Source organism: Thermothielavioides terrestris, chromosome 2 (genome assembly GCF_000226115.1).
Source record: "Thermothielavioides terrestris NRRL 8126 chromosome 2, complete sequence".
In the NCBI taxonomy this organism is placed as follows: domain Eukaryota; kingdom Fungi; phylum Ascomycota; class Sordariomycetes; order Sordariales; family Chaetomiaceae; genus Thermothielavioides; species Thermothielavioides terrestris.
In genome coordinates this window covers 7439596-7452216 of record NC_016458.1, presented here as the reverse complement: position 1 = coordinate 7452216, position 12621 = coordinate 7439596, and the positions used below count along the sequence as shown (strand labels likewise).

General features: G+C 51.7%; 3 protein-coding genes across 3 annotated transcripts; 2 read left to right on the top strand and 1 right to left on the bottom strand.

Annotated features, from left to right (window-relative positions):
- Positions 1–270: 270 nt before the first annotated feature.
- Positions 271–1232, bottom strand: THITE_110245 (uncharacterized protein; the record flags this gene model as incomplete). The annotated part of the gene is made up of 3 exons (XM_003653200.1): positions 271–358; positions 533–1049; positions 1172–1232. The coding sequence occupies 3 exons, from the start codon at positions 1230–1232 to the stop codon at positions 271–273; spliced, it is 666 nt and encodes a 221-aa protein (XP_003653248.1).
- Positions 1233–1636: 404 nt separating this feature from the next.
- On the top strand, positions 1637–3942 carry THITE_2128899 (uncharacterized protein; the record flags this gene model as incomplete). The annotated part of the gene is made up of 4 exons (XM_003653199.1): positions 1637–2267; positions 2418–3024; positions 3081–3843; positions 3919–3942. 4 exons carry the CDS (start codon positions 1637–1639, stop codon positions 3940–3942), a joined length of 2025 nt encoding a protein of 674 aa, XP_003653247.1.
- Positions 3943–11491: 7549 nt separating this feature from the next.
- Positions 11492–12374, top strand: THITE_2115466 (uncharacterized protein). Its single transcript, XM_003653198.1, has 2 exons — positions 11492–11753; positions 12010–12374. Exons 1-2 carry the CDS (start codon positions 11689–11691, stop codon positions 12167–12169), a joined length of 225 nt encoding a protein of 74 aa, XP_003653246.1. The 5' UTR covers positions 11492–11688; the 3' UTR covers positions 12170–12374.
- Positions 12375–12621: the final 247 nt, after the last annotated feature.

Genomic DNA, 12621 nt, shown 5'->3' with positions numbered 1-12621 from the left:
ACATTGTGGACAGGCCCGTGAAACACAATTCCCCCTATGAGGAGGGTCTAGTTCCTAGTTCTCAGAGTAAGACAATGCCCATGAGTTTAATTTCGGTTTCTGCGGCTTGATGGCTGGTTCTCCCAACCGTCACGCTCCTATTCCAACCTGTGTGAACAGGAAATTACGAAGGAGACAGCCCGGCGAGCATTCAGGCCAGCTCGGCATCGGAGTCGCAGATAATGATGGAAAGTCATTGTGAGTACCTAATTATTGTCCTATGGTGTCGGCTTATGAGACCACGGAGGTGTAGGTATCTCTCCACGCCGCACCCGAGTACTCGAAGAAGGCGCCAGTCGGACCAGGTGGAAGAATCAAACTACCTAGCTAGGCGCACAGGGACAGGTTTGCGCGAGGGGGGTTATGCGAGGGTGCATGGTGTGTAAATAATGCGGATCTGCTGACCGCTCGAGATAGTCACCGTGGGTACCACTCCACTATATACAACCATACATCTTCCGCCTGCTCTTCCCGATGAAGAGACTGCGCATACCTGATCAGGTCTCGATCCGGGACCTGTAAGTCCCGCACCGCTGTCCCCTGCGCGAGCGCTCGGCGAGACTCCAGATCCGCGAGCATGCGCTGGCCAGGCGCGATCAGGACGAACACGTCGATATCCTGATAAAGAGAGAGATGGCTGCTCTTGCTCACGCTCGGCACCATCCACGCGGTCTGAAGCCCTCCTCCAGTGGTAACCTGGTATCGAACGTCGGCGTCGGGCCGGAATGTCAGCAGCGTGCGCTTCCTCGAGTCGAGCCGGAGGCGCGTTGTAACGAAGTTGCGCGGGCCAATGCTGACCTCGCGGCTGGACACGACGAAGGCTTTGCCGGCGGCTGCCACGCCCAAGGAAAGGAGCTGGTTCCTTTCAAACTCGCTGACTCCCTTCGAGCGGTAAAGCCGGGAGGTGATCGAGGCCGAGGCCTCGAACGGGACGGACGGGTAGCACACTGCTTTGTGGGACACGTCCTCTTCTCTGCATTTTGCTGAGCAGTAGAAGGCCACTTTGCAGTCTAGGTCTCAGGTTAGTCTACTTCATGGCAGTTCGAGCCATCAATCCGAGCTCAAGCCTTGGGCATGATGCGCTCTGCCCAGACAAGCCCCTGAGACTAGGGACCCAAAACTGCATACGTACCCATGCAAACGAGGTTGGGGATTGTGCGCTCATGGCAACCGGCACAATCCCACGTCGGCATGGCCGCTGGAGTCGCTGTTTGAAGTGCTATTACACAACGCAACGGGCTTGACTGGGATCGGGTGTGCTTGATCTCAGTGACCATCCACTTATGTACGGGAAGTGTGCACCCTGCGGCAGCCTGTCCTCAGCTGAATGCCTCGCCCCCCGCGCCTTTTGCCGTTTCGAGCAGGCTGCATGTGGCTATGTAAGGACCAGACTGGATGGGAAACCTCACCGAGCCTCGTTAACCCAACCCCTTCTTTCATACACATTGTGAAGCAGCCTATGCCCGCTCGACGTTTGCTTCGCACGAGAAACTCCCTTTCTTCTCGATTCCTACTATTTCGAGCTGCAGTTACCTGGAAGGAGAACTGAGAGGTATTAGCGGACCTAGACCTCGCCGTCACTAGCCACGCAAACAACATGGATGCACAACGGAACAAGCTTTGCAAATGCTGCCAGGGAATTCCCTTCGACAGCTTGCCCTTCGAGAGCGAGCCGGGCATTCCTCACCAACATAGCCTTGCCGCCCTCAGGGACTCGGCGTCGAGCTGCCCCCTCTGCCACCTCATCCTCAGAGCCGTCAACCTCACCAGGAAAAAAATTGAGCGGGGGCGGAAGAATAGGTTGAACGAGATTGGGGGGATCCGCGCATTCCACCCCGACGGTGAGGTTTCGTATATCGGCATGTACAATCCTGGGACGTGTATAAGCTCGTTTCCAGAGCAAGGACGCGACGACGAGGAAGAGTCCCAATCCTCGGAAGCAAACCCAACAGGCTTTGCAGATGACCGCTCTGTCAGACCTTGGCTGTTTGGCAACTGGTGGAAAAACAGCCGCCAGCAAACTGAGGTGACTAGGGTTGCTGCTCCGTCAACCACTGCATCTTCGGGTCTTGCTCAGACCAGCGGTTCCCGCGTTCGCAAAGACGAGCGTCTCCTGCTCATCGGGCTGGGCGTGCGCCTTGCTCCTACGCCACAGATTCGCGACGCAGAGGGAAACGAGACCACCGTGCACCACCGGGGCACTTTTCTCCGCCTTCGAACCGATGACGGTAGGTAAGGCTGGTCGGCAAGTGGCAGTTTGAGCCTACAACGAGGACGCACAGCCAGGCGAACTAGGGGCTGACCGAGAACACAAGATACACCCATTGCCTCCATAGTGCCGGGAAGACTCCGGACGGCCAACCCATGGTCCCCCCTAGGCATACGGCGGATTCGACGCTGGGCACGGGCCGCGGACAGCCTGCCTGTCGGTTTCCTGCCCTCGCGCGTTCTGGATGTCGAAACCCACACCGACGGCGAATTCGACGGCGTCAAGCTCGTCGAGACCGGGGGCCGACAGCGCGGGAGGTACATCGCGCTGAGCCACTGCTGGGGCAGCTCGCAATCGCTCACAACCACCCGCTCGACGATCGCGGCACGGCGCGCGGGTGTTGTACTGGCGGCGCTGCCCAAGACGTACCGCGACGCGGTCGCCATCACGAGGGCGCTCGGCGTGCGCTACCTGTGGATCGACTCTCTGTGCATCGTGCAGGACGACCCGGCCGACTGGGAGCGCGAGGCAGCCCGGATGGCGTCGGTCTACGGCGACTGCTACCTGACTATCGCGGCATCGTGCTCGACTGGCGACGACAGCGGGTGCTTCCCGGACTTTCGTGACCGCATCCAGACCGCGCATCCGTCCCCGGACGAGAGGTCGGTAGGGATGGTGATCCAGCAGGACGCCGCGCCGTACGTCGTCAACGACTCGGCCGACCCGAACGACGTACACTGGATCGGGCGGCCCCCGTTCGTGTACATGGACGCGCAGTACGGAGGTGGAAAGTGCCGGATCTATGTACGCTGGAGTGGATGCCCACGTGGAGGAAGGGCGAGCTGAAGGAGTACCTGATCCCGGAATTCGGCTGTCCCCTGGACCCCATTGCGGAAAATCCGCTCAATACGAGGGCGTGGACGCTGCAAGAAAGACTGCTGTCGCCCTGCACCTTGCACCTGTGCCGCGACCAGATGTACTGGGAATCCGAGCTCGAGGGCTGCATCTCAGCTGAGGACGGCTCGAGGATCCGGAACACCTGGTTCCATTCGACGTGTCTGATGGTTCGCGAAAGCCAGTCATGGCCCAAGCACGGACTCCCGAGGGATGGGGGCCTGTCGCTGATCGAAGGCTACCCGGCCCATGTCGACCCCCAGGGACATGGGCGCTGGAACGCCGGATGGCTCGGGTTGATTGAAAATTATTCCAAGAGAAAGATGACGAGGCCGGAAGACAAGCTTCCCGCGCTCTCCGGCGTTGCCAGCCTCGTCGCCCGGGAGACAAAGGACACTTACTACGCGGGGTTGTGGAAGAGCCACATGCTTGAAGACCTGGCCTGGCGCGTGTGTACTCGCCGAGAGGTCAGGGTCCAGGTGTCCGACGGCTTTGACCACGAGTATCGCGAGAAGCTGTGTGACGTTGTTGTGCCCGCAGGGTACCGCGCTCCGTCCTGGTCCTGGGCGTCGCTAGACGCGCACATACAATTCGTCCCTCTGGATTTCGCACGACTCGTTGCCGAGTTCCTATACTGCCATGTCGAACTAGCCGGGCAGGATCCGTACGGGAAGGTCTGCGGCGGCCGGATTAGGCTCTGGGTAAGTTCTTTCTCGAGGACGTCCCCAATCACCCAACCTTCCCTTCTCGAGATTGACTTCTGCTTCGACCTTTAGGCACCGCTCGTAGAGGTGTTGTGAGCCTTCATTCCGGCCCAGCAAGCTGGATCCGCTCGGCTTCGGCGTCCTGGTTCAGTTCACGCTTTCCCACGCCGTCTCGGCGGACGGGACGGTGTACTCCGGCGTCTCATATGGAGAGGCCGTCTTTGATGTGGAACCACGCTTCCCTTGCTTCGCCCTGTTTCTGGATTCATCAAACGCCCTGTTATTGCAAAACACGGACAACGGATCACGGGATGTTTTCAAGCGCGTGGGACTCGCAAAATCTAATATATATACTACACAACTAGGCAGGTAGTACGATCCTCCTTTTTGCTATAAAACAGGGGTCTTCCTTAACTAATTGTTACTGCTCTCCACCTCTTTGGCCTTGCACTCCTCCTCTTTAGCCTTAACAAATAACAGATGCAGGGTACAGAGCTGTTAATGATTTTTCCTTGCCCTTCTATTGGCTTACGGCTAAATCGTCATTTCCTTTCCCCGTTGTTTTGTTTTCCTTTTTCCTCCTTTTCTCTACGCGCCTGTATCGTAGGCTACGCGCCTGCACCGTCGAACTAGGGGAGCCGTACGTAGGAGCCCGGGCAACTGGGCCAGCCGTAGGCAGGTGGGCATCTGGGGGAGCCGCGGCCAGGTGGGCAACCGGGGGAGCCGTACGCAGGGTATACCATGGGCGGCACTAGGGCTACAACGCGGGCACCGGGGCCACAACGCGGGCACCGGGGGCATACCGTGGGCACCAGGGCCACAACGCGGGCACCGGGGGTATACCGTGGGTACCGGGGCTAGAACACAGGCACTAGGGCCACAACGCAGGCACCGGGGGCATGCCGTAGGCACCGGGGGCATGCCGTAGGCACCGGGGGCACAGCGCGGGCACCGGGGGTATAACGCGGGCACAACGTAGGTAGGTAGGCAACTGTGGGAGCCGTAGGCCGGGAGGCAAGCCGTGGGCCAGCAGTTCGCAGGTAATGCAGGTAGCTAGTAGTAACAGTAAGCAAGTCATGTGATGTAAAAATGCAGATAAAAAACCCACGAGCCCGCGAAGCGGGCTCCAAACCCCTAGTTCCTACGCACCAGCGCTCAGCGGGAGATGGAGCCAATGATGGGCCATGGCCACAAACCACAGGGGGTCCCTTACTGAAGTGGTGCAAAACCTCCACACCAACCTACCCCACCACACCCAGAACCAGGCGTGCAAGATAGCTTCCAAAGGAATACAGTGTCCCTCTGGACGGATGAAGATAGTGCGTATCGAGTGGTGGGAAGGCTGTCTTCCGAGAGGAAGACACGTAGCTCAGGTACATCTAGTAGGATGTAGCGGAAATACAAGAAAGGACAACAAGAATGCGGTCAGAGCTCAACAGCTCGAATGCCCATCGTCTAGACAGAGGTAGAACAATAGAAGGAGAGGCTCAACAGTTTTCCTAGAAGAAGGGGGACCACCAACGTAGTATCAACGAACGTATATTGACAACTACTTGATGTCTTGCCTCCTAATAAAGAAGATAGGCTTAGCCTACTTAAATATATATGACTAGAGGGTCAGACCTCCCCTAGCAACGAATGCAATGCTCTGAGACAAATAGAAAAATAGAAAAACTAGGTCCTCTATGTCTAGGTAGTCCATTACCCTAATTCACACTTCCCTTTCGAGCTTGCTATACGCTCCTATGGGCAAGCTCGTACCTCAAAAGCTCTCTGATATACGCCTCTCATCGTCGCTACTCCTTGAGTTGCTCTCTATATATAGCTCTCTCGGCTTACGAAGGTCCGGCTAGCTATAGTAGTTGATTATACTGTCTCTCGTACTCCTCTATCTCCTTAATATATATATTCTAGCCTTGCTACTATACTAGATACTTATACTTGTAGGCAAAGGTACGGTTGTATAGGTCGTATAGTAGTAGGCGAAGTAGACGTCTAGGTTTCGTTAGCTCCTTGTAAAGGCACTTGCTATAGTACTATACTAAGGGTGACGTTCGGCTAGATAACGTAGATAATCCTTGCGCCTAAAGATGCTTCTATACTAGAATATAAGGCATCTCGAGGTAGTCTAGCCTCCTTATAAGCGTATAGACGAGCGTCTCCTCTTCCTAAAGGTAGGGATCGAATACTATCTTTTTAAAGGCTATTCGTACCAGTGCCCCGAGGTTCTTGACTAGGTTACTGCCGAGAAGGCGCTTATAGTCCATCTTGTCCACGGGGGTATCGACAAGCCTTTGTATCGTGGTCGCTTATAGCGTAGTAATCTCTATAATCTTAGCTTCAATATTCCACTAAGTCGATATATTGTTAAGATCCTCTACGAGTGCCGTTAGTGGACCTGAAGCAACTGGCTAGTCCTCTAGTCGGAGGGGTGGAACGGCGCTAGGTGCTAGAAACGTGCCTTATAGCTGTCGTCCAAGGTCGCCTATAGGGTCTTACAAGGGTAGTACGCCACTAAACTGTCCGTCTAGTAGGAGTCCTACGACCCTACGATAGTATGCCTAGTACGTTACGTCCTTCTTTGACTAGGGCGCGAAGATGATTTGGGTAGTAGCGATTACTCCTTCCTCGCTCTAGCTAGGGAGCTAGGCTTCCTTGAACGCTACTAAGTACATAGCTAGGATCCTAAGTTCTACGTCACTAAAGTGGTCGCGGAGATACGTAGGTAGGTTATCGAATTCGGGGGTATTAGGTGTAAACACGTCGTTGGCTTAGAGGACTTCGATCACCTTGTCTTCGTTGTACTCTGAGAGTATAGGCTATATAGGTTCTTAGGTCGGAGACAACAGGTCTAGAGGGAGCTTGTACGTCTTCCCTTTCGTCCTTAGTGAACCGACGCTTAGTAGGTGGTATACGTTGAAGTATAGTCTCCGCTTCCTCGTCCGCTTCCTCCTTAGCTTCCCCCTTAGCTTCCCCCTCGGTCTGGCCAGAGAGAGGAAGAGGTAGTCGACGAAATTCGTTAGCCTTCAGCGTAGGTCGTAGGACAACCTTCTAAGTCAAGATACAACCTCCTTCTAATGGGACTATATAAAACGACAACTGATTAGACGCTATATAATAGAAGGTGGAGATAAGCTTAGACTCCCCTTCGTATATAAGACGATTGATCGTCGTCTAGACGGTCGTAGGCTCCTAATATAGCTTAGGCTACTGGAGATAGTACTTGTTTAGTACTAGGGATATATCTAGCTTAAATAGGCGACTATTTAGACGCTTGTACTCGTAATAGTACACTTAGTACGTAGGGTAGCTATTATATCGTAGGCAATAGGCTATATACGTAAGAACGAGCTAGCCAATCTTACCGACCTCTTGTACACTGTCAATATCCGCCTTCGTAAGGGTGATCGTCTCGGCTAGTATATAGCCCTTCTTACTCCCATCACCAAGATAGTAATCCGTACCTTTACAATATATTAGACCTATAGCTATAGCTTTTGTAGCCTCTATATACTCGAGAACTATATAGTTAGAGTCACTGTAGTAGTAGCAATAGCTAGAACTTATAGGTCTACTATAGCTAGGGGGACGACTGTCAATATATAGACCAGTGACGAAGCCAACGTGTCTCTCCTATAAGCGACTCCGCTACTACTGGAAATACGTTTAGAGAACCTCGATCTTATTAGAAATAGGATCGATTCTATGTAAACGGAGGGCCTCGATCTTCCACTCGAACTGCTTGACAATCTTTTGCTTTTAGATATATAGACGCTAGAGCTAATTAGCTAGATCGTCGATATCGTTGGGCATAGGTATAAGAGCTCTCTTCAGCTCCTCTTCTTCCTACTTCTATAACTTAGGAGTCGTCTTGATAGTAGACGTAGCTAGAGGCGAGTAGTACTTCTATAGATCGATCTTACGCTCGTAGGTCTTAAGGAAGAGGTCTTCTACGTTAAGACCCTTCTAAAGAGTATCCTAAACGAACTCAAGGAAGTCTATCCACTTTATAGTATAGATAAAGTCCTTATCGTCCTTCTTTAGGGTATACCAACGGTCCTTAAGAGCTACCTAGATCTGCTAATCAAGTGTATACTATACCGTTAGAACGATTATATACTATAGCTCTTTACGAACTTTGGTAAGGGCGATAGTATATATATAGTCAATCAACTCGAAGTAGTCGTAGATAACCTTACTGACCGGCTAGCATCTCCCTTCGATTAGATTACAAAGGTAACCTCCGTTACTATATTGCTTAGGATCGTCGCTCTTCTAGCACTTTAGGAACTTAGCCTTGAAAGTAGCCTAGGTGTCTTAGTCCTTTTTCTCCTAGTAACGGATGATAGGCCAGATCGTAGTATTGTACTAAAGCTCGAACAGGTATATATAGGTCTTGTTATTGGTGACCTAATAAGCTTCGTACATCTCCTCGAAGGTCTCGATCTATTATATGGTATTCTGACCAGAGAAGCGGCCCTAAAGGCTAGCCTTCGCTAGGGTCAGAAAGGTTGCGCTAAGCGCGATAGTAAGAATGTACTTAGCTATCTTCTTTAGAGCTTCGGCTTTGGATTGACTAGAAGGTGTTACTATAGGTACCTCTATATAGATAGGCGGAGTAGAGGTATTTAGCGAAGACGGAAGGGGTATCTACGTTGCTTTGGCTAGGTCTTCTTCGCTTAGTATACCTTGGAAAGGCTATAAGATAGATACGTCCTCGGACTCTCCCTCGGAGGTTGGCGTTAGGATTAACGGTGTTGTAGAGGTCGATAGAATTCCTAGAGCTTCTATGGACAGTGTACGTATATATCGCTAGAGTCTAGTTATCAGGCGCTTAGCTATCGTCTTCGAGAAAGGCAACAACTATATCGATAGACTATAAAAAGACTAATGTATATACTTCTATAGGAATGTCGACTCCTTCGACGTCTATCTAAAGGAAGAAAACCTCTTAAGTAGCCGGATTCCTTTGGAATATACGGTCTAAAGGCCCTAAAGGATGACTATAGGTTCCTTATAGATCACCTAGACATCCCTGGCAACCAATATACTAAACCTAACTAGTATAATAGCGGTAAGAGTATAGCTCTTAAGAAGAAAAGTAAACGTCTATGCTAAGACCTTATATCCGATATAAAACAGTACTAGATATACTGTTAAAAGGAGCTAAGTATTATAAAGGTGTAGCCCTAAGCTTAGAAGCTTATAAGTAGCTACTACACTTGATCGCTTTTATAACTAGTTTGGCTAGACTAAAGAAGAAAATGACGATCGATGAAAATTTTGCCTTTGTCTCTGCTTAGGAGGACAGGACTATCGTCTTTCGATTAGGTTAGCGTTTTACAACTGCTACGTCGATAATGACGAAGCCTCAACAGGTCTTCAAAGTGTTAAGGATAACAGGATATCTTTTCAATGCCCTATACCGTCTAGGCAAAGGAAGGTCTCCTAGGACAAGGTCTCAATAGACCCCTGGAACGTATACGCCTCAATAGGCCTCTACGCCTCTTAGAGATGCCGGTATCGGTATACTAGAGCCTCAATAGGTCGGCTATATCGTCGTTGTATAGCCATCAATATAGTATTGTATAGCTCTGCGATCTTAGAAAACTTCGTAGTCTATACTATCCCGTTTAGATATAGAGCTAAGCTTCTCCCCGATTGAGCCCCCATTTAAAGTGGTGTAAAACCTCTATACTAACCTACCCTACTATACCTAGAACTAGGCGTGTAAGATAGCTTCTAAAGGAATATAGTGTCCCTCTAGACGGATGAAGATAGTGTATATCAAGTAGTAGGAAGGCTATCTTCCGAGAGGAAGATATGTAGCTTAGATACGTCTAGTAGGATATAGCGGAAACATAAGAAAGGACAATAAGAATACGGTTAGAGCTCAATAGCTCGAATGCCTATCGTCTAGACAAAGGTAGAACAATAGAAGGAGAGGCTTAATAGCCTTCCTAGAAGAAGGGGGACCACCAACGTAGTATCAACGAACGTATATTGACAACTGCTTAATGTCTTGCCTCCTAATGAAGAAGATGGGCTTAGCCCACTTAAATATATATGACTAGAGGGTCAGACCTCCCCTAGTAACGAATGCAACGCTCTGAGACAAATAGAAAAACAGAAAAACTAGGTCCCCCATGTCCAGGTAGTCCATCACCCCAATTTATTACAGCCCTATCACCGACTTGTATCCGTGCCGCTCTATGACCATTGTCTGACTAGAGCTCTGACAAAGGGCTGGTGACCCGAGACTGCTAATGATCTGAACATGGCAACAGCGGGTCAAGGGTAGACGTTAAAGAGGTCCCGCCAAGACTAATTTCGGCCAATTGTCGGCTATGTTTTTACAACGTTTTTATATAACCCCGATCACCAAGGCGTTTGCTCTATCGCTAAGGGTTAGTTCGCCGAGGGTACAGGAGCGGCGCTAGCCCCCCGCTAGTTAGGGTTTAGGTTAAGGTTAGGATACAGGTTATAGTTAGGGTATAGGTTATCCTCGTTTTCTTTTTTTTCGATTTGGTTAAGTTTTTATAGAGTTGTTACGACGAGTCTTTACGATTGTTGTTGTTGATGTTGCTCGAAGTCGTCGTAGCCTGCTCACCCCTTGGCGATTTGTAATTACTTATACGCGGTAAAATCCGAAATTAGTCTTGGCGGAACCTCTTTAACGACGACCCGTTAGGAGCTTTGGCTACTAAGCAATTAGTTAGGTCTCCACTTATTCTAGGCAGGCGAGCACCTGATTGGTGAAATAGTGCTACTAACTGCACTAAGTGTACACTTAATCCGGGTAGACGTTAAAGAGGTCCCGCCAAGACTAATTTCGGCCAATTGTCGGCAATGTTTTTATAGCGTCAGTACCCCGCCAAGACCGCCAAGGGGTTTGCACTATCGCCAAGGGTTAGTTCGCTAGGGGTACAGGGGGCAGCGCTAGCCCCCCGCTAGTTAGGGTTTAGGTTAATAGTTAGGATTCGGGTTAAAGTTAGGGTGTGGGTTAACCTCGTTTTCTTTTTTTTCGATTTGGTTGAGGTTTCGCAAAGTTGTTGCGACGAGTCTTTGCAATTCTTCGTTGTTGATGTTGCTCTAAGTCGTCGAGGCCCCGCTTACCCCGTGGCGATTGTAAATACTTGTAAGCGGCAGTCTCCGAAATTAGTCTTGGCGGGACCTCTTTAACGACGACCTCCCAACGGTCTAGGCCTCACACGACGCAGCACAGTTCGTCCCACCCAAGCTGCTTGCCCCTCAGTGCTTGGCGCAAGTGACAGCCGAACCGAAGCCGCCCCTGCCCTGATCTGGCCGGGTCAGGACCTGGGATTCCTGCAGGTGTCGCGTGCCACTCACCCCCAACCTTATTTCGAGAAGCTACAAGGGGCAAGGCAGCAAGGAAGGGGCTTGGTGGCTCGACGATGGCGGCGAGACTCCTGTTGACCACCGGACTTCTCGTCTCTTGGCCTTATCGACTTCTTCCCAGACAAATTCCGAGTTCGCTAGTGCCGTCAAGCGCTTGAGGATTCTCGTTGCAAGGTTGAACTTTAGCTAGTTAGTCATTGCCATTGGGAGAGCTCCGTCGGTTCGGTCTCGGCCCTCATCTGCACACCGCCACGGGTTGCCTGAGCTCTCCAGCCCAAATACCGAGCTCATACATTCATCACTCTTCTCCGTCACCACACCGCCGGCCTGGCCTTACCTCCGGCCTTATCTCCCACGCAAACCACACACAAACTGCCTACCTACCTAGGTAGCCTACCTTCGCTTTTCACAAATCAAGGGCGTTTCCATCCATCATTCCACCAAATCGTATCTGTCGAACTCGCACAACTCGCGGCATCCATCATGAAGCCTACCCGTGGCACGACATTCACTCCCTCCGCACCGCTCTCCGCTCTGCGCGTGTTCCGGTAAGTATCCAGAGAACTTAGCCTGTCGTTCATCCCTCGAGAACAACCAGCATGTTTCCCAACGCCGAGCCCGACTCCGTCACTCACCCACCCACTCCCCCCCACCCAATATTGTGATCCTCTTCCAACCAGCCCCCCGGAGACGAAGCTCCATCACGCCTCCTCATCGAGATCCCCACGTCGTGTTTGCCCTTTATACGCTGGGTAGCTGGCTAGTAGCTGACGAGACCACCACCACCCCCACCCCCCACACCAGCCGGCACCCGATCCTGACCGCCACCGGCGTGTTCGTCGCCAGCGCCTGCCTCGGCTTCCGACACATGGCGGCGCGGTACCGCGCGAACCAGGAGAAGTACGCCAGCGACCCGGACAACCACTGTTTCGTCCCTGTCGAGCGCAGCGGCGGGGGCATCTGAGTCTCTCTTTTTCCATGGTTCCTTCCGGCCGGGCCGTCTTTCTGTTTTGACAATTATTGCGCGAGTTGGAGTGCTATGATGATGACGCAGCTGCTACCTGGGGGTTTGTTTTGTTGAGGGTGGACACGGATTTCCCAAGGCATGGGTCTATGCACGATTATGATACCAAACGGCTGTGTTCCTTGGGCGGAGAACTGGGGTCAGAAATGGGACTGGAGTTCACGTTGTCCGTCTCGCGATACCATTAGATGTCGTTGCTGGGATTAAATGGGAAATTCATTCAGCACGGTAAGCTCACCACGCTGAGTGTCAGGCTCGCAGACGAACCACACTGGGAAGGTTTCCATGAAGCAAAAATTGGGTGGGCAATGAAGTAGGTGGGCACTGAAGCACACGGAGAGAAAACAGGTACGTCACAGAAACGAAGTCAGAAACGGAGTCACAGAAACGAA

Coding starts and splice junctions, on each gene's coding strand:
- THITE_2115466 (XM_003653198.1), top strand. CDS start 11,689: ATGAAGCCTACCCGTGGCACGACATTCACTCCCTCCGCACCGCTCTCC. Junction 11,754..12,009: donor TCCGCTCTGCGCGTGTTCCG/GTAAGTATCCAG, acceptor CCCCCACACCAG/CCGGCACCCGATCCTGACCG.